Source organism: Asterias amurensis, chromosome 2 (genome assembly GCF_032118995.1).
Source record: "Asterias amurensis chromosome 2, ASM3211899v1".
NCBI classification, from domain to species: Eukaryota; Metazoa; Echinodermata; class Asteroidea; order Forcipulatida; family Asteriidae; genus Asterias; species Asterias amurensis.
This window is the reverse complement of record NC_092649.1, coordinates 8,756,150-8,777,820: the sequence shown is the minus strand read 5'-3', so window position 1 is coordinate 8,777,820 and position 21,671 is coordinate 8,756,150. Positions and strand designations below refer to the sequence as shown.

At 39.0% G+C, this 21,671-nt stretch overlaps 1 protein-coding gene and 1 pseudogene across 1 annotated transcript; both read left to right on the top strand.

Moving 5' to 3' along the window:
• The first annotated feature begins 7,058 nt into the window (after positions 1 to 7,058).
• On the top strand, positions 7,059 to 10,583 carry LOC139934032 (uncharacterized; annotated as a pseudogene).
• A 1,187-nt stretch (positions 10,584 to 11,770) lies between these two features.
• Positions 11,771 to 21,611, top strand: LOC139954517 (uncharacterized). The gene is made up of 2 exons (XM_071954353.1): positions 11,771 to 11,917; positions 15,809 to 21,611. The coding sequence occupies exon 2, from the start codon at positions 15,832 to 15,834 to the stop codon at positions 16,600 to 16,602; it is 771 nt and encodes a 256-aa protein (XP_071810454.1). The 5' UTR covers positions 11,771 to 11,917; positions 15,809 to 15,831; the 3' UTR covers positions 16,603 to 21,611.
• Positions 21,612 to 21,671: the final 60 nt, after the last annotated feature.

The following is a 21,671-nucleotide window of genomic DNA, read 5'->3' as shown; positions in this document are numbered from 1 at the left end:
TTTGTTGTTGTTGTTGAGGGTTTTGTGGTGAGGGGGGGGCGGGGAGACTAACACAAACATTCCAAGTATTTTTGTTTGTAGGGGTGTTGGGGTGTTTGTTTGTTGTTGTTGAGGGTTTTGTGGTGGGGGGGGGGGGGGGGGCGGGGAGACTAACACAAACATTCCAAGTATTTTTGTTTGTAGGGGTGTTGGGGTGTTTGTTTGTTGTTGTTGAGGGTTTTGTGGTGGGGGGGGGGGGGCGGGGAGACTAACACAAACATTCCAAGTATTTTTGTTTGTAGGGGTGTTGGGGTGTTTGTTTGTTGTTGTTGAGGGTTTTGTGGTGGGGGGGGGGGGCGGGGAGACTAACACAAACATTCCAAGTATTTTTGTTTGTAGGGGTGTTGGGGTGTTTGTTTGTTGTTGTTGAGGGTTTTGTGGTGGGGGGGGGGCGGGGAGACTAACACAAACATTCCAAGTATTTTTGTTTGTTGGGGTGTTGGGGTGTTTGTTCGTTGTTTGTTTGTTTGTTGTTGAGGGTTTTGCGGTGGGGGGACGAACACAAACATTCCAAGTATTTTTGTATAAAAAAGGGAAATTTGTTCGACGTTTTCTCATACATACTATTAAAAAATTGCGTCCTCTTCAGTGGATCCCCTGGCTATATCAATTCCTAGGCTTGATAACTCAGTTGGTAGAACGCTTTTACGCCAGAGGTCGTCGGTTCAAACCCCGCTCCAGTCAGTTTGTCTTTGTTTAAACCCAAACTGTATTCTCTATAAAAAAAGTGCTCCAAGTTCAATTTCAGTTCATGATACTTCAATTGTTTAATATGAATCCAATGAAAGTGGAAAAATAAGTCTTTAAAACTCGCGTTAAAGCCATTGGACACTTTCGGTAAACAGTAAAGTCCAAAGGCCCACACTTCGTGTACCACAACTAATATAATAACAAACCTGTGAAAATTAATTAGGCTCAATCGGTCATTGGAGTCGGGAGAAAATAGCGGGAAAACCAACCCTTGTTTGCCGTGTCATGACATGTGTTTAAAATAAATTCGTAATTCTCGATATTCGAGAATTTATAATTGTTTTAATGTTTTCTCAAAAAGAAAAGCATTTCATGGAATAATATTTCAAGAGAAGTCTTTCACCATTACCTTCTGTAAACCCTGTAAGTTATTTGTAAATCTGTGAACTTTGATTTGCTTCTGTTCCGAAAGTGTATAATGGCTTTAAAACTGTGTCAGTTGTCTCTGAAACCCTTCAAGTGTCACATTTAAAATTATATGTAAGACCATGGAGGAATGGTAAGACAATACATGTTTGTAAAGGAATTGATGGATGTTATTAAATCAAACCTTTGTAATGACGCAAAACCTCCTCGTTGGAATATACACACTAATTACATGGTAACATCCAGAATCATGATGTCATACTTCAAATTGCCTTTTTAGCTGTTCCGACCTACCGTCGGAACAGGTATTGTTTTCGTCGAGATTTTGTAAACGTTTTAGAAACGTTTTTAATTTCTCCCCAAACGCTATAGGTTTAACGCACGATTTTTTTTGTGGCGACGTTATCTTAGAAACGGTAGAAATGACAGAATTGGGGTCTATGTTAAATCGAAGCTTAGTACGCAACTTAATTTGTCTACGTACGTTTTTAATCTCTTAATCAATTAGCTGAGTTATTAATGGTATAAATATTTAATTAGGCAATCTTGTTAACAGCATATCTCCCAAAATAAACGTCCGATTTTCAAAAACTCTTCATATGTTGATTCCCTGGGTATTGAAGATGTGCAAAATGAAGTAATTTTTAACGTCACGCCATCTTGTAATTATTTTCATTAAAGTCACCCGGAAATATAATTATTTTTTTTTTCAAACATAAGAGTATATGCTTTCGAACAAATAAAACAATCTTTTTAGTAATTGTTTGTCACGATTTATATGTTTAAAAAATATATAAAGTTGTTTGGGGGCTGACTCCGCCTACCCCTTTTGTGACGTCAATCGATGCAGACTTTGCCTGCAATGCGTATAGTATAGTAAACACACGTGCAAAGTACATGTACGTCCAAGTTGTGAGTTGGTACATTTCAAAAAGTGTTTTTCTGCATTCAGCAGCAATACACCTGGTCGGCATTGCCGGAAAAACAACTTTTTTATTTTTTGAAACATACAAACTCACGACTTGGTCCGTACATGTACTTTGCAATTGTGGTTACTCTACGCATTACAGGCAAAGTCTGCCTCGATTGACGTTACGAACAGCGCCCTCTCGGGTCGGGGTCTACTCTTAAATTTGTAAATAACATAAGAACTGATTTTGTAAAACCTTAGTTAACTGTTTATTCACATTCCAGTCATCAAAACACATATATTAGTGACAAAAGCTTTATTTTGAAAAAATACCACTTCCAGGTGACTTTAAATATATACAGTTATTATATAATGAATAAAATCACGGTGTCCGTGTTGATAGATCCAATAGGGCCGCGGTTAACCGCGGGTGTCATCACCCAGGTGATCTGTGGTTCGGATCCTCCGGGACCCTCGACTAAATCAATATTACAATGCATACATCTTACTTTTTTTTACAATAAGAAATATGTACCTACATTAAAACGATCAGTACAACATGTTCTTTTTTTCAAGTGTTGGCTCATTAAAAGCTTCTTTCCTGGAAAATAAAACGATTCTGATTTTTTCCCCGCGCAGTTGTGTTGCATACTACTATTCTCAACATGAGTGTTGCTCTTGTGGCACATTGCGGCACAAATCTTGAGAATCCGTAACTTATCTCGACAAGTGTCGTTGTTGGGTTTGAGGTGCGACTAGTCGAGTGGTACTTTCACCAGTCGGTCAGGCCTATCAGGATGGGATTTTGCTCAATGAAACATCTTGAGCGAATGTCACGCTCTGCTCTGGAAGCAAAGATTCAGTGCTTAGCAGAAACAGTGAATTCTGCGCTTACGTCAAGCAAAATAGACTGGCTAGCAGGGGTTTCTTTTGTTTGTGTGCTTCCAAGCTCGCACATTATATACCGCGCTTGCACAGTAAGCGGGAAATGGTGATCGTAATCGCAGAGTTCGGTGGTTATCAGAACCATGAAATTTTGCCCTGTTATAGGTTTGGTAAGGCCTACACTCAAACATGTAAAAGTAAAACAAACAATTTAGTACATGAGGGGAAATCTTGTGAGACTGGTCCAATTTGACTCTGCTCCACTGCGTAAGCAAAGAATTGACAGTTCAGAAGCGCGGATATTATGCGCTTACATAAAGCATATTTCATAGCTTAGCAGGTATGAATTGCTTGTGCGCGGGGAAACTCATCATAATGTAATCTTTGCTTCGAACTTGCACAGATATTTCAGCGCTTGCACAGTAGCGGAGAATGGTGGTTGGATATATGGGCAGATTTTGGTTGAAGCAGGAGCCATAAAACTGGGCCGTGTTCTATAGGGGGCCTATATGTGTTATAGCTTGACGTTTTATGCCAGTTTTGGTCTACGTACACGTACAAATACAGAGTCAGATACAGACACTACGGTGCAGAGATCGTGCAATTGAAATGTCTCATAACAGCGCCCCCTATCGGTAGGAGTAGGAAAGGAGTATCCTAAAAAACTATGTGTTTTTAAACACGTATAATATATCAAATGGAAGCTTAGGACGTAAGCTTAATTCATATCCTAAAAAATATTAAAATTCTTTATTAATTAACCATGTGACCCTCATTTGCATATTTAATTAGGAAATCTTTGTAGCATCATATCTCAAGAACTATACACGGCCGATTTTTAAACTGTGTAGTTATAGACTCCTTGGGGGTTGGAGATTAATTTTGAAAAACCGTGACCTAAAGTTGACCTCTACTTCCGGGTCAACCGTAAGTGTGACCATATCTCAAGAACTATATACAACATATTTTTATACTCTTTTCAATTATAAATTCCTAAGGCATAAAATAGTAACTTTGAAAAACCGTGACCTCAAGTTGACTTGTACTTCCAGGTCAACCGGATGTGGGACCATATCTCAAGAAATATACAACCGATTTAATGATCGATTTTCAAACTTTTTCCAGTTATAGACTACTGAGGCATTAACAAAAAATACTTTGAAAAACCCTGACCCTAAGTGGACCTCTACTTCCAGGTCAACCGGAAGTGGGACCGTATCTCAAGAACTACACAACCGATTTTTTGTTTTTCAGTTATAGACTTCTTGGGCATTAGAAATTAGTTTGAAATAACTTTGACCCCATGTTGACCTTTACTCCGGGTCAACCGGAAGTGGGACCATATCTCAAAAAGTATACACAACTTTTTTGAAACCTTTGTTCAGTTATAGATTACTTGGACAATGAAGCACATAATCACATTATAAATTTATCGCCCAGTCTCCACGACATCATGAGAACATCAGCATAGGTATTGGCAATGCACTACCTATGTTTAACCAATTTAATGTAGTGTGGATTCTAACACATCAGCCTAGAGTCCAACTCTAATTGTATAAATAAATTCAGACATCAACTATTTTATTTTACAAACGAACTTATTAATTTTTGACTTTACTTCGAAAGATTAGCAATGACTGTTTACAAACTGCTTCCAACCACAAATACATTGTATACATCACTTGATGTGCAAAATGTTGTTTACCGGCCTCACGTTTTGAACCTACGTGAGAAGAACTGATAAATAAATCATGCATTTCAAAAGGACGTTTGTTGTTGTCGCCACAATATGCAGCAATGCGCAAGTAACAGTATTCACAAGAAAATCTACGAATTGAAGCTATCACACAATGGAATCGAGTAAAATATTGACAATACCAAAAGTGCAACCATCAGGGCATGGTTAAGGGTACACAATATACAGTCTCCATGAACTGATAATGATCAAAAGGATAGAAATTGTTGTCGCCAAAACTACCCGTTTATATTCAACGAACCATGAATCTCTGAAAAAAATAAAGTGTAACTGTAAATACTATTAGGGCTTGAATAAGTGAACTCGTCACGCAAAACTCGTCACAAATAACAAAATAAATATACTGTTAATGTCTTTCCTTAAGTTTTCAAAATAGGCAGGCGCGGGTCGCTGGGGTCCAATCAATCATCACCATGTGAAAGAAGTTCAGTCGACAGATTTCAAAGTTCTTGTCATAAATGGGGGGGGGGGGGGGTCATCATGTACAATTAATTCAAGTATTGTGGCGGTTAAAAGCAGATGTTAATGGAGTGTTATATACCGAATAAATGTGTTGTTGTTTTTTGGTCCAAAAAGTGATAACCTTTGTGTTTGTTTTTGTGTATACTTTTTTGTCACTGCAGTTCCTTTTGGCAAAGGTAAACAGACCCTATCCGAGCGATGGTGGTACATGATGTGGGCAGGGAGTTATAGAAAACAAAGATAGCTCCATGGTATGGGGAACAAGAACTGACACGTTAGGCTGGTAGACCAATCAGTTGTGACGTCATATATTGACTACCAGATGGGTTAGTAATCAAGGGTCATCGCGGGTTGTGTACACGAAGTGAAGGCCACGGGCAATAATGGTTACAGATTAGGATAATATTAGATTCTATTGTCACACTTTACTCCATTACTATTCATTTAACGTTTAATCTTCACATAAAACGGGGGGGGGGGGGTATGACCATTTTCAGAAACCTGGGATATACGCCGCAATTTAATTAGTCCGTACAGAGTATGTTTTCCGCTCGGGTCTTTGTTGGCCGGTCCGACAACTGAGGGCAAGTTGGAACACGATGAAAACGTAGCAGACGACAACAGAACTACTGGACTCGTACACTCTTGGTCGAGGGGTGTTATTTACGCTAGTTCTTTGGGTCGAAAAATGTGAAATTCATACTTGGTCGTAATAAAAAAAAATAATAATCACAATATATCAAAGTTCAATAACGTATCGTCTTACTGTGATGTCTTACATGTTGACCTCCCCGCTTGCTGTCTGTGCTGGTAAAAAGAAAGGAAAAAGGGGGGTCTTCGACACCCCCCCCCCCCCATCAAGCATCCTATAATACAACAACCCACCCGAGCCATGATCCACATGATCCACACGACCTGTGGATCATGATCCACCTTATAAAAACGGGGTCATATACGCCTTACATACTACTGTCAACTATTAGACAGAATGGCTTTCCTGTACGGTGATTGCCTGACGATGACATCATCGACTGATATGGCAACATGCTGATTGCTGTTTTTCGTTCGTATGGTACCCCGACCACCAAGCCTAAGTTAGTCAATAGCAAAAGCACCCGTCTATACCCCGGGCTGAATGAGGAATCAGCTCATTCAGCCCATGGTATAGACGGGCGCTTTTGCTATTGAATTCCTCATTCAGCATACTGCAGGAAGACTGTGTAACACCATAACGTGCACTGAACTTGTTGTGGTACGGCGTTTGTACAGGCTCGTCTCTGGTAAGTGTTTTATCGAATAGTTCTTTAACTAAACATGCTAGCCACTGCTACTCTACAATAATTGCAAGGGTCATGGGTTCGAATCCCAACCGAGTACTATGCCTGTGATCTTGTCCACAGGACCCTAGAAAGAACTGAGTATAGATGTGCTAAACACACATCGGTGCAATGAAACCAAACTTATGCTTTTATTTGCACAGTATGCGTATCTTTTTATGCCTTGAGTTTTGTCTACACCTGCTAGTTTCCACCTCAACCAATGTGCAAGTGTACTCCAGAGGAGGTTTCTGCACAGTATAGGAAGATGATGATGATGATTTAATTTGTTTAGCCCTGCTTCTTCGATGGGCGAATATTCTAGATGAATTCCACTGAATGCCTATTGTAAAATTAATTTTGTATTATTTCGTAACAATTTATAATATAGATTGTTTTCAACATTGAGAATACCTCATGGCGTAAGCCTACTTTACAGGAAACCTTTCACTTTTTTTCAAATTAAAAAATTAAGTGAGAGGAAATAGAGACTCCTCTATGAATGTGGTATGCGTTAATCGAAACTGGTTCAACGATCAAATAATAATGATGTCATTTGAATGTTTCAGCTCGTTATTCAACCAACATGATTGTCACCCATTCTGTCGATCTTCCAACGGTAACCCTGCCGAACAGCGCCCTCAGCGGTGTTCAGCTGGTCACCAAGGAAGATTGCAAAGGGATTCACAGTCTACGAGGCACGCATACCAGCGAATGCAGTGGTTCCATTAAGATCCCCTGACGACACGAAAAGCTTCCACATCTACTACTGCATCAGTGGAAATGGTAAAAGCACCGCACAAGATGGCGACCGAAAAGACGTCACCCCAGACACTGTGGTGGCGCTCTCCTGTGACGTCACATTCGAGTTGACGGTAGCTGCAGAGAGTGGAATGCGGTTGTTCGTAACCTACTGTCCAGCCGTTGACGTGGAGAGTAAATCGCTAGCTGTGGTTCGACACTTATCCGAACTGCTCGGCACAGAGAGAGATATCGGCTGGGGAACAGGCAACAGTCGTCGATTTCTCATCAAGGAAGATGGCTTCCCGTTGGGCCTCCACAACACGCGGGTGTACCCTAAGACGTCAACAAGGTTGGGATATCAGAACCACATCGAGAGTGTCTACTACATTTCAGGTCAGATGACCTATAGTTGGGAGGATACCAGCGGCGAATGGGTGCACGCAGACACGAAGACAAACACGGAGAACGGGACCAACTACCTGATGAATATTCATGATCCTCACATCGTGAAATCTGATGAGAAAGATTGCTACTGCATATGCATCTTTGATCCCGTTTTGAATGGGAAAGAAAACCACACTCTTACCGAAGACGGGTTTTCAGGATACGAACCTTCAAAATGAAGATTCAATATCACTTTGAATGAGGCTGGTGTGAATAAAAACAGCAAAACAATAAGTTGAGTATTTAAATCTTAACAAAATAATAAATCTAGCGTTACAATTTGGTAGCTGTAGTTTCAGTTAGTAGGCAATAAAAATTACCTAATTAATGTTTTGCCTCAATGCAAAACATAAACATTCACAAACTACACGCCAGACCTCTTCTTTCACACATTCCCTTTAGTTCGCAAATCACTTCCGAAAACTATCGGGGCTAGAACTCCCTGGAAAATTCTCTTCGGAAGCTTAATTGTCAAAGATATGGTGGCCCTGACGGGACACAGCCAGTCGTGAATATTTTTGCAACGTCGTGAATATTTTTGCGACGTCGTGAATTTATTCACGACAAGTCGCGAATTTTTTCACGACTAGTCGCGAATTTTTTCACGACAAGTCGCTAATTTTTTTACGACTAGTCGCGAATTTTTTCACGACTAGTCGCGAACATTTTCATGACGTCGTGAATATTTCTGCGACTAGTCGCGAATATTTTTTCAGTAGCTTGAGTGTGTAATTACTGTATTCACGTTGACGGCTTAGTAAGACTAAGCTGAAAGCTGTCCCGTACGATGATGGATCCGGAGGAGAATTCCGACTCTTGCAAATCGATGGTGGGTTATTTAAACAAAACTAACGTTGACGTATGGCCCTTACGGTAGGCCTACGAGGCCTGACGTTATAGTTTTACTAGTACTTTAGTAGGAGTAGGCTATCCTATGCTAGGCAATAAACGTTGGCACTTTCAGATAAAACATAACGTTATATGTCACCCGAGGTAAATTTTACAAACAACCCAATGATAAGTTTAATTATAATGTGTTGACAATTTCAGCAAATAAATTTGACAATTTTTACCTGAAATGTTAGAGCAATTTGCGTTGTTATTTCCAACTTGAAACGCGAGTTCGTTCCGTCACGGCAGGGTGCAACGCATCACGTAATCCCCTACCAAGTTTAACTGAATGATTAATCCTTTGGCATTCATAATTATTTGGGTTTGGAGTAATTCAACCTTGAAAACCCCCGAAATATTGATGAAAGTCAGACACTGTTTTTTCGAACTTCGATAACAATTCTACTGGATAAAACATGGCCCCATACACATAGCTGAGTGGCTACAATCTTCATAGCGTGGCTCTCTACGCGTGCCGTGTAAGAATTACACACTCAAGCTACTGAAAAAATATTTACGACTAGTCGCGAATTTATTCACGACTAGTCGCAGAATTGTTCACGACGTCGTAAAAAATATTTGCAACTAGTCGTGAAAATATTCGCGACAAGTCGTGAAAATATTCGCGACGTCGCGAAAATATTCGCGCCTTGTCGTGAATAAATATCCGACGTCGCGAAAATATTTGCGACTAGTCGTGAAAATATTCGCGACGTCGCGAAAATATTCGCGACTTGTCGTGAACAAATATACGACGTCGCGAAAATATTCGCGACTAGTCGTGAAAATATTCGCGACGTCGCGAAAATATTCGCGCCTTGTCGTGAATAAATATACGACGTCGCGAAAATATTTGCGACTAGTCGTGAAAATATTCGCGACGTCGCGAAAATATTCGCGACTTGTCGTGAACAAATATACGACGTCGCGAAAATATTCGCGACTAGTCGTGAAAATATTCGCGACGTCGCGAAAATATTCGCGACTTGTCGTGAATAAATATACGACGTCGCGAAAGTATTCACGACTGGCTGTGTCCCTTCAGGGCCACCATACAAAGACCAGTCTTCGCACTTGGTGTATCTCAACATACGCATAAAATAACAAACCTGTGAAAATTTGAGCTCAATCGGTCGTCGAAGTTGCGAGATAATATTGATAGAAAAAACATCCGTGTCGCACGAAGTTGTGTGCTTTCAGATACTTGAATTCGGGACCTCAAAATCAAATTTTGAGGTCTCGAAATCAAATTCGTGCAAAATTACTTCTTTCTCGAAAACTACGTTACTTCAGAGGGAGCCGTTTCTCACAAAGTTTTATACCATCAACAGCTCCCCATTTCTCGTTACCAAGTAAGGTTTTATGATGATAATTATTTTGCGTAATAGTGTCCACACTGCCTTTAAGAAGAACGAAAAATACAGAACATTCTGTTATTGTTCTTTCTGCTTTATTCTCAATATAATTACTTTTGTTCTTGAGGAATGATTATATGTTATTTCTTTTCCCGATTGATATGTTTTGAAGAAGATTCCAGCCCCCCCCCCCCCCCCCCCCCCCGGCGACATGTGTACAAACTTCCTTGGATTCTAAACTGCCCTATTTTGAATCAACCTCCTTCGGCCCATGGTTATTTCCCAATGGGGGACTGAATCTCCGGGACAGATTACCCGATAGGACACCGTCCGCTTTGACACCTGCCATGCCACTGATTCTCATGGGACTAATTTTGGTATGTTAGCCTAGCATGGGACTCGGTTAAAGCCATTGGACACTTTCGGTACAGCAAAAAAATTAAAAGTTCACAGATTTACAAACAACTTACAGGGTTTACAGAAGGTAATGGTGAATGACTTCTCTTGAAATATTATTCCATGAAATGCTTTAATTTTTGAGAAAACATTAAAACAATATCAATTCTGGGGAATTACGGATCTGTTTTAAAGGAACACGTTGCCTTGGATCGGACGAGTTGGTCTATAAAAAGCGTTTGAAACCGTTTGTTATGAAATGTATATGGTTAGAAAGATGTTTTAAAAGTAGAATATAATGATCCACACAAGTATCTCTCAAAATTGCACGGTTTTCTTTTTACGTCGCGAACTATCACGGTCGAGCCATTTATGGGGGTCAAAATTTTGACTCCCATAAATGGCCGACCGTGTTTTTGGACGAGGTAAAAAGAAAACCACGCAATTTCGAGGCATATTTGTGTAGATCATTGTGTTCTACTTTTACATCATCTTTCTAACCATATGCATTTTATAGTAAACGGTCAAAAAACGCTTTTCAAAGACCAACTCGACCGATCCAAGGCAACGTGTTCCTTTAAACACATGTCATGACACGGCCAAACGTGCGGAAACAAGAGTGGATTTCACCGTTATTTTCTCCCGACTCCGATGACCGATTGAGCCTAAATTTTCACAGGTTTGTTATTTTATATATAAGTTGTGATGCACGAAGTGTGGGCCTTGGACATTACCGTTTACCAAAGGTGTCCAATGGCTTTAAAGTCTCTGTCTATTATGTATGTATGTAACTTTAAATAAGTCAAACAATAAATGAATTTAGTTGTTTTTCCTGCGAGAAAAGTTTCACCGGCCTGCTTATTGAAGATATGTGTAATAGGAATCCGGTAGTCTGTTTATGGTTTAAAGGACTTGGGTACTTTTTGTAGGACATTAAACACAATGTCCACATGTACATTAAACTAAACACGATTTGAGGATAATGATGGTAGAAAGCTCTCCTTAGAATATTACTTTACTGAGGTGCTGTAGTTTTCGAAAAATGAATAAAACAAACAAGTCCTTGTCCTCATCCTCAAATTACTGTGTTACTGTTAATCGAAACACAATTATTGTGTTTCGTGTTACAAAAAGTAACCAACCCCTGTATAAAGCTAACGCGGTGTTTTTCTTCTTTCTTTTCTTTCTCCATGTCATTATTTTCCATGAACAATTTCGCCAAAACGTGTTCTCGCACTGATCCCAGCATGAGCAGCCTGTGATTTTCTATCGCCCTCATTTGAGTTGCCAATAACTATTCCAATATTTAAATAAGTCCTAGGGTCAGGGATCCCGCCCACTCATTCATATTCAGCGTAGCCTAATAAAATAGGTTACGTTGCCCGACGCTTGGTCACGAAAGGCTTACAGGGTCATTTAGCAGTGCGGAACGGACATAAAAAACCTGCCTAAACCCAACTGCCAAAGATCTTGCTGTTACCTAGTTGTGCTGCTGTGGTGTGTGTGTGACCCCTCGTTATCATTCTGTGCTGCGCTCAGGCTTTATCAAACTCGAATGATCACAGCTTGTAGTCCGGTTTGATCATCAAGTTTCAACTAGTGGGTAAGTTCCGTTTTCAGGAATATGGACATGAATTAAGAGAATTCAATATCATGAGTCTGCACATGCCATACTCGGTCATTGCTTTCACATGTTTACTTTGTAAAGAGGAGCTATGGTAAAACCACATGTATAGCAAGGAAACCCTACTCGCAGTATTACTGCTTCAAATTTGTCCTTAAAGGAACACGTTGCCTTGGATCGGTCGAGTTGGTCTTTGAAAAGCGTTTGTAACCGTTTTTTATAAAATGCATATGGGTAGAAAGATATTGTAAAAGTAGAATACAATAATCCACACAAATATGCCTCGAAATTGCACGGTTTTCCTTTTACCTCGTCGACAAACACGGCCGGCCATTTATGGGAGTCAAATTTATGACCCCCATGACTTATAGTCCATTCACCGCCCCGGGGCGGTGAGTGGGGAGTCGGTGTGCGCGCGCTGTCGGTGAATTGGCCGCGGTGTGCGTGAAAGGGAAACGAGAAACGTCTTGCACCAAGACTACCAAATTAGTTGTATGACCTACTGAACAAACAGTAACAAGATAAGCGTTCTGTGTACATGTATACAGATGTTTGCAGTGTAATAACAACATTATCTGCGCTAGAATCTCTGAAGGCTTTATGGATGTGTGGGAAAAAAAATCATTATACAGTTGGTGAATGTTGACCTTCGGGTCATAGATAGAGAAAGGTACACGCTTATTATTATTTGTCATTTTTTTATTTTCCATAACAGTACAAAACAAAATACATTGACAATATACCCCGAGATGGGCAAGGGACAACAAAAGCAAATATGATCCGTAGATCTGTTCCCCCACATCTGGGGTACATAATAAGATAGTACACAGAGCAATAATAAAAACAGTTAGATATACAACCAATGATAAACAATAAATATCTGATAAGAATAAAAAATAAATAAGTAAAAATAGCAGATAAGGGAAAGATAAACATTAAAAGGAAATAAACAAACAAATAAAAGTAAACTTGTACATAAATTAAAAACGACTTAAAATATTGCACAAGTGAATGGGCTAAAGCAGACTTTTAAAAGGGTGGACTAAACAAACAAACTGAGCTAAACTCTCTGGTGGCAGGCAAGCCATGTAAACAAGAAAGGGGCGGCTCCCCGGAGCTGCCTAGAGTGGGGGATCAAGATAGCAAACGCCAAACAAATCACAAAACTAGAGCAACACTATCTTCCCCGGAGAAATAAAATATTATACTTGATAAATGACTAGGATTTTGAACAAATAAAACAGTACAAATTTACAAGTAAGAAAGAGTGACACACAAATACGGACAGAAAGCCGTTGACCCATAGGTGACCTTATGGCGATTTATGCACAGTCTTTCTCGGAGTGAATAATTGGACCAGAGCAAGGCTACGCGCGCAAGCACACCGGCCCGATCGGGAAAATTATTATTCACCTGTATAGCGTTGGATGACGAACTCCATAGATACACGACTTAAAAAACCTTGATAAACCATGCGTCGACCCCACGGTATCACTCTGCATATCCATGGATGTAGAAGCTCCATGGTATATCAATTATTATAACACCCCTTACCAATATTCTGCCTTTTCATTGGTTTAGAGCGCATCACATGATATGTCTTAGTTTTGCTAGACGACGGTCGTGTGATAGTGCATCGATTTGCCGTGCGCTAGTCCGAAAGACTAGCACACGGCGTGCAGTACCCAGACGTCCGTTGCGTGTACGAGGATTATAAATTAATAGTCTGTAACCATTTCAGATTACATGACACTACATGCAGCACAGTAAAAGTTTTCGCGTCGGCCGTGGATTGTAGCATTCAGGTCTGTAACTTACAATAATAGTACAGTATTTAGAAATGTTTGGGGTGTTATAAAACAAATATTGACGGCTTTCACTCGTGATGTGGTTTTCCCGGAGCGTTCTATTTTCCCTCGGCTTCGGCTCGGGAAAATAGAACGCTCCGGGGATATTTGTATAATATACCAGTACCGTGCCAGTACATGTATCTATGCAGTTCGTCGTCTAACGCTACGTGGTGAATGCAGAGAGCGGGCTGATAAAGAGCCTTGAACCCATGGACCTGATTATTTTTTTTTGCGCCATCATAATAATATCGTTCCATAATGGCGCAGCTCCGAAGGACTAGACGCAAAGAGCCATAATGTTATACCCGAATACATAGTGTCCATTGTCTTTAAACGTTAGTGACTTGCTGTACAGTTTTTAAATGCTGTTTAGCACCGGATTTTATTAGTGTTCTATGTGACGACTCTGAAGGATACAAACAATTTCAAGAGCCAATTTAATAAATAGTGTTCAATGACTGTATTAGACGACCCTCATTAAAGACAGTGGACACTATTGGTAATCGTCAAAGACCAGTATTCGCACTTGCTGTATCCATATTATGTACAAATTAACCAACGTGTGAAAATTTGAGCTCATTTGGTCATCGAAGTTGCGAGATAACAATGAAAGAAAAAAATACCCTTGTTACGAAGTTGTGTGCTTTCACATGCTTGAATTCAAGACCTCAATTTCTAAATCTGAGGTCTCGAAATCAAACTCGTGTAAAAATACTTCTTTCTCGAACCAGAGGGAGCCGTTTCTCACAATGCTTTACACTATCAACCTCTACCCCTTACTCCTTATACCAAGTAAGGTTTTATGCTAATAATCATTTTGAGTAGTTACCAATAGTGTCCACTGCCTTTAAAGTACACACATTATCAGTACATAATACCCAATAATATCACACTGCAGCCATTGAGGTCAACCTTGGTTTAGCCATTGTGTTTTTACTACTAGAGAATTTGTCTTTGTCCTCCACAAATCACATAATAATAAATAATAAAACGGACATTTATATTGCGCAGTTACCTATATAATTATACTCTACTGCGCATTACAAGGTATACAAAAAATGCAGAGAAACAAATGGGGAAAAAACAAATACACAAACAGCAAGAATGGATTAAATGGGTGAAGTAAACAAATGGGTTTTTAACTTAGATTTAAATAAATTAAGTGAAGAAGACTGTCTAATGCAAGGCACTCTCTAACATAGTACTCACAAACACAGCCACCACAAAGCCTTGGGGCATGTGTAGCCATATGGGGACACCTTTTGAGCTATGATACACGGTGAAGTTTGTTGACACTCTTTGGAGTAAAATGTGATAACATAAACATTATTCTGACCACAGACTATTAAAAAGGAAACAAGTCACATGATTTCATTTGTAACTGCTTTAGAAAACACCCTAGATTACCAAAAATGTATAACAAAACAAGGATCAAATCAAATCAATCAAATAAACAGAACAAGTTACAACCTAATCTGAACACTTTCGGCATCAACTTTAAACTCCTCCTACATCATGTAAACTTCTATCGGCACCATGCCCGGGCTGATGTGCTACCACAGCTAACGTTTTTATTAAAGGATTTGGGTACCTTTTTGTCAAAATGTCCACTCCACCGATTTACACTAAACTTAGGGACCGTTCTTCTCCATTCATGAAAGAACTTTGAAATCATATCTTAGTCCATTTTGTTGCCCAAAATAGCCCAAAATAGCCCAACGAAGCCGGTGTGTACCTTTAAATAGAACACTGACTCATCTAAGCACCAACTGTTGAATGAGGTGCACGCTGGTATAGTTGACAATCAAACTTGATAGCTAGCTAGACCAGCATGCACCTCACTCCACGCCTAATGAGGCGCGTACCGAGTGTTTTGTGATAAGGTCTATGGAGAAAGGTTCCTTCTTCCATGCTTCTGAGCTCAAACTCTTTCAAGTGGTCGTTCACTATTAAAATACTAAATTTTAAGATTGCACTTCTTGTTTTTAATTTTATTTTATTTTATTGTGTTTAAATTTAGATTTTAAATTATAATCGCCCGTCATGAAAGTCACTCACTCCGCCGATGTTCCGACAATAACCCTGCCCAACAGCGCCCTCAGCGGTGTCCAGCTTGTCGCCGAGGGTGATTGTGGTTACACATCCTATGAGGCACGCATACCAGCCAATGCCGTAGTACCGTTGAGATCACCCGACGACTCGAAAAGCGTCCACATCTATTATTGCATCAGCGGTAATGGTAAATACACCACACCGGATGGCACTGAGAATGACTTCACCCCTCACACTGCTATTGCGCTCTCTTCTGATATGACCTACCAGTTGGCAGTGTCGGCAGAGGGTGCTATGCGCGTTTTCTTAGCCTACCGTCAAGACGCTGATGGAGAGTGTAAATCACTTGCAGTGGTGCGACACCTATCGGAGTTGGTCGGCACGGAAAGGGATGTCGATTGGACGTCAGGACGCAGTCATCGATACCTCATCAAGGAAGACGGGTTTCCAATCGGTCTCCACAACACATCGGTGTACGCTAAGACAAAGTCAAAGCTTGAGTATCGAAACCACATCGAGAGTGTTTACTACATCGCAGGGAAGGTGACCTATCACTGGGCCGATACCAATGGCAAATGGGTCAAAGAAGAAACCAAGATTGACAAAGACAACGGTACCACCTTCTTTATGAATCTGAATGATCCTCACTTGGTGGATAACGACGATAAAGAGTCTTGTTGCCTCTGTATCTTTGATCCCGTTTTGGGCGGGAAAGAAACACATGATTTGAGCCAGGAAAAGTTCTCTATTTACGAAGCTTGAGAAAGAGATGATGGCCCTTTTCGAAACCACGACTTTGGCACCAGGTTCGGCTCGGGCTAGCTTGGCCCCGCGGTTGTTTGGCAATTGTCCGTGCTTTGCCAACGTTCAGACGAATGGACGGAGCCTGAAGCCGAATTCAAAGCCGGGCAGCCGTGGATTCGAAAAGAGTCTTAGTCCCGATGTCTTCGTGTGTGTGTCTCATGTTACGGTAAATAATCGGCATCGGCGTATTAAAGGAGTTAATTTTAAAAAGGGGCACCCTATCAGAAAATTTTACTTTACAAATTTGCCGTATGTGGGACAAAATGTCAGGAGCACAAAGTCTCCTGCGGAATAATATACTAAAGGCTGAAGTGTAATCATGTAACATTGGAAAGTGTAACCTTCCTCACGATCATTTTCCCTTAAAGGCAGTGGACACTATTGATAATTACTCAAAATAAGTATTGGCATAAAACCCTTTTTGGTGATGAGTAATGGGGAGAGGTTGATAAAACATTGTGAGAAACAGCTCCCTCTGAAGTGCCATAGTTTTCGAGATAGAAGTAATTTTCCACGAATTTGATTTCGAGACCTCAGATTTAGAACTTAACGCACACAACTTCGTGTGACAATGGTTATTTTTCTTTCGTTATTTTAATATTATCTCGCAACTTCGATGACCGATTGAGCTCAAACTTTCACAGGTTTGTTATTTTATGCATGTTGAGTATATGTAATAGTCTTTGACATTTATCAATAGTGTCCACTGCCTTTAAAACAGAATTTTAATCAGGGACTAATTTCATAGCGCTGCTTAACGGTAAGCTGCTTACTTTAGCAGAAAAGTTTGCTACTGTGTTAACGTATTTCACACGCTAGGTTAACAAGAAAAACTAGGCTGCCATCTTGCGCGTTCACCATTGATTTGTATTGTTACATCATTAATTTTCGTGCAGTTAGCACCGGAAGGTTAGCATGCCTTTCTAGGTGCTTATGGTTAAAACAGTGCTATGAAATGGAAATTGCGCAGTAAGCACGAAATCGGCCGTTAAGCACCTCTATGAAATTTAGCGCAGGAGTTGGAAGGTCGCCCAAGTTCTAGTTTAATTGTGTTCAGAGAAGGTGTGGAATGAAAAATCCGGTTCAACAATGGACTTACTTAACCCATGCTTAACCTAAGGAAAAAATCATGGAAGATTTTCAACAAATTGATTTATTTTAACACAATTATTTTTTATAGAAGATTAAATATAAATGTTTCAAACAAATTAAATTTTGTAATAATTTCAATATAGAAATTGTAGAGGATTAAATATATTCAACAATAGATTTATTTTAATACTTAAATTTAGGAATTATTATGACACATTTTGGTACATAGATTGTCTCTAAAACTGCAGTGTAAAAGGTCGTGGTTGCAAATCCAACTCGAGCGATTAGTCTGTGTAATTTTTTTCTTCATTATAACTCAGGAAAGTAAACAGTATGCGGTACTAATACCTGTACACATGGGTGTAACAGTTAAAACATATGGCTATCGGGTTATTATATCTGATGAGAGATAGCTTCATAGATTGGTGAATAGTCTTAATGAAGCTGTTGATTGTACACATAATATGTATTGAGTAAGAATTCCCTTCGCATCAATGGTTTGGAAATTGTTATTCACTCCCCCCAAAATACTTTGAATCTGAGAAACGGTTCACGCATGAGTCGTGAGGGTTGGTATCCGTTCGTGTATATTGCAGCCAGAGGTACGGTTGGTACCCGCTGTCACCTCGTGGATGGATTCGACGTTCTTTTGGAAATCATAAGTACTTAAAACTTTGCATGGTGGAAACACGATATAGAAAGGTTTGCGGTAACACCATGTTATGACTATCTCTAATGTGTTGGGATGGTTCTGAAAATAACTGTTGGTTTCAACTCGACGTTTCGATCAGTATGCTCGGATCGTCCTCTTGGAAATCCTGTTGCTATTATTGGAAATCATGTTGCTATTTTCTCAACGAGTAGAATTCAGCTAAGACTATCTTTATATAAGATGCCTATAAATCAGCACTACGTTAACAAAATCCAATCTATGACACTAATTTTCATGCATTTTTGATAGAGTTAGTTTCTAGTGTAGTCTAAGCCATGTTAATATTATAATGATGCTACAAATAAACAGTTATAGTAATCAACACAAACCATAGTCAGTATGTCATTCAGTGTCATGTTGCAATTTACGTATTATTTGTCTTGTTAAAAGAAATCAGGAATATCGAATGATTCTTCTACTCATTCACTATAAAGTGGTTTATGCAAGAGCACCTATAGGCAATTTCTCCTTGGTAAAGGATACCCCATGAAGAAATTGTAAATTTCTACTGGAGCATTTTAAGGGCAAAAAGGCAACGACCATGGATTATCGAGCAGGTAATTTTTTATGCTAACAGTTATAGTTAGGAATTACAAATAGTGCCTTCTGCATTTTCTTAATAATGAGAGTGAGCGACGAATACACTTTAAATGTGCGTTTAATATGGCGAGCAGTTAACACAAACTGTTGGACTTCCCCATGTGATTTTTTCATTTTAAGGTCCAAATTTGAAAAACTTATAAACTCACCCCTTGTGATTTTTATAATTTTTGGCCCAGATTGGATAAAACTGCTGGACTTACCCCTTGTGATTTTTGCAATTTTAGGCCCAAATTGAATTAAACTTCTGGACTTACCCATTGTAATTTTTTTTATTTTAAGGCCAAAATTTGATAAACTGATGGACTGACCCTTTGTGATTTATGCAAATTGAGGCCCTTATTGGATAGAACTAATGCACTAACCCCTTGTGATATTTTCGTTTTTAGGCCAAAGATTTTGCAATTTTAGGCCCAAATTGTACAACAATTTCTGGACTTATCCCAAATAATTGTTTTATTTAAAGGCCCAAATTTGATGTTAAACTGCTGGACTTACCCTTGTGATTTCTTTCATTTTTAGGCTCAAATTGGATTAAACTGCTGGACTTACTCCTTGTGATGTCCCCACCCAATTTTAGGCCCGAATTTGATGAAAATTCTGGATTTACCCCTGGTGTTTTTATTTTATTTTAAGACCCAAATTGGATAAAACTGCTGGACTAACCCCTTGTGATGTTTTCATTTTGAGGTCCAAATTGGATAAAAATGCTGGACTTACCCCTTGTGATTTTTTCATTTTGAGGCCCAAATTGGATAAAACTTTCTGAGTGATTTTTGCAACTTGAGGCCCAAACTTGATAAAAATGCTGGACCTACCCCTTGTGATATTTTAAATTTTTACCTAAATTTGATAAAACTGCTGAACTAAGCCCTTGTGATTTTTTTCAATTTTAGGCTCAAATTGGATAAAACTGCTGGACTAACCCCTTGTGTTTTTTTTAAATTTTAGGCCCAAATTGGATTAAACTGCTGGACTTACCCTTGTGATTTCTTTCATTTTTAGGCCCAAATTTAATAAAACTGCTGGACTAACCCCTTGTGATTTTTGCAATTTTAGGCCCAAATTTGATAAAACTGCTGGACTTACCCCTTGTGTTTTTCTAATTTTAAGGTCCAAATTTAATAAAACTGCTGGACTAACCCCTTGTGATTTTTTCATTTAAAGTCCCAAATTTGATAAAAGTGCTGACTTTTTAGGCAAATATAATAAAACTGTTGTACTAATCTCTGCTGATTTTTAATTTTTTATGCCCAAATTGGATAAAACTGCTGGACTAACCCCTTGTGATTTTTGCAATTTATGGCCAAAATTGGATAAAAATGCTGACTTTTTAGGCAAATATAATAAAACTGTTGTACTAATCTCTTGTGAGTTTCGCAATTTTTGGCCCGAATTTGCTAAAACTTACCCCTTGTGATATTTTCAATTTTAGGCCCAAAATGGGTAAAACTGCTAGACTTACCCCTTGTGATTGTTTTCGTTTTTAGGCCCAAGTTGGATAAAACTGCAGGACTTACCCTTTGTGATTCTTTCAATTTATGGCCCAAATTGGATAAAACTGTGATTTTTTTAAATTTGAGGCCAAAAACCTTGTGCTTTTGCAATTTTAGGCCCAAATTTGACAAAACTGCTGGACTTACCCCATGTGATTTTCTAATTTTAGTGTCAAAATTTAATAAAACTGCTGAACTAACCCCTTGTGATTTTTTCAATTTTAGGCTCAAATTTGATAAAACTGCTGGACTAACCCCTTGTGATTTTTTTAAATTTTAGGCCCAAATTGGATTAAACTGCTGGACTTACCCCTTGTGATTTTTTTCATTTTTAGGCCCAAATTTAATAAAACTGCTGGACTAACCCCTTGTGATTTTTGCAATTTTAGGCCCAAATTGCATAAAACTGCTGGACTTACCTCATGTGATTTATATTCATTTTTAGGCCAAAATTAGATAAAACTGATGGACTAACCTCTTGTGATTTTTGCAATTTAGGCCCTAATTTGATAAAACTGCTGGACTTGCCCCTTGTGATTTTTAAATTTTATGCACAAATTGGTTAAAACTGCTGGACTAACCCATTGTGATTTTTTCATTTAAAGTCCCAAATTTGATAAAAATGTTGACTTTTTAGGCCCAAATATAATAAACCTGCTGTTCTAATCTCTTGTGATTTTCGCAATTTTAGGCCCGAATTTGATAAAACTTATAGACCTACCCCTTGTGATACTTTCAATTTTAGGCCCAAAATGGATAAAACTGCTGGACTTACCCCTTGTGATTGTTTTCGTTTTTAGGCCCAAGTTGGATAAAACCGCTGTGATTTTTTCAAGTTATGGCCCAAATTGGATAAAACTGCTGGACTTACCCCTTGTGATTTTTTTCAATTTGAGGCCCAAATTTGATTAAACTGCTGTACTTATCCCTCTGAGTTTTTTATATTTTAGGCCCAAATGGGTTAAACTGCTGGACTTACCCCTAGTGATTTATGATTTATTTCATTTTTAGGCCCAAATTTGATTAAACTGCTTGACTTACCCCTTGTGATTTTTTTTATTTTTAGGCCCAAATTCTGCGGTGGTCCTCACCTTAATATGCAAATTGTTTATTAACTTGTGTTGGTA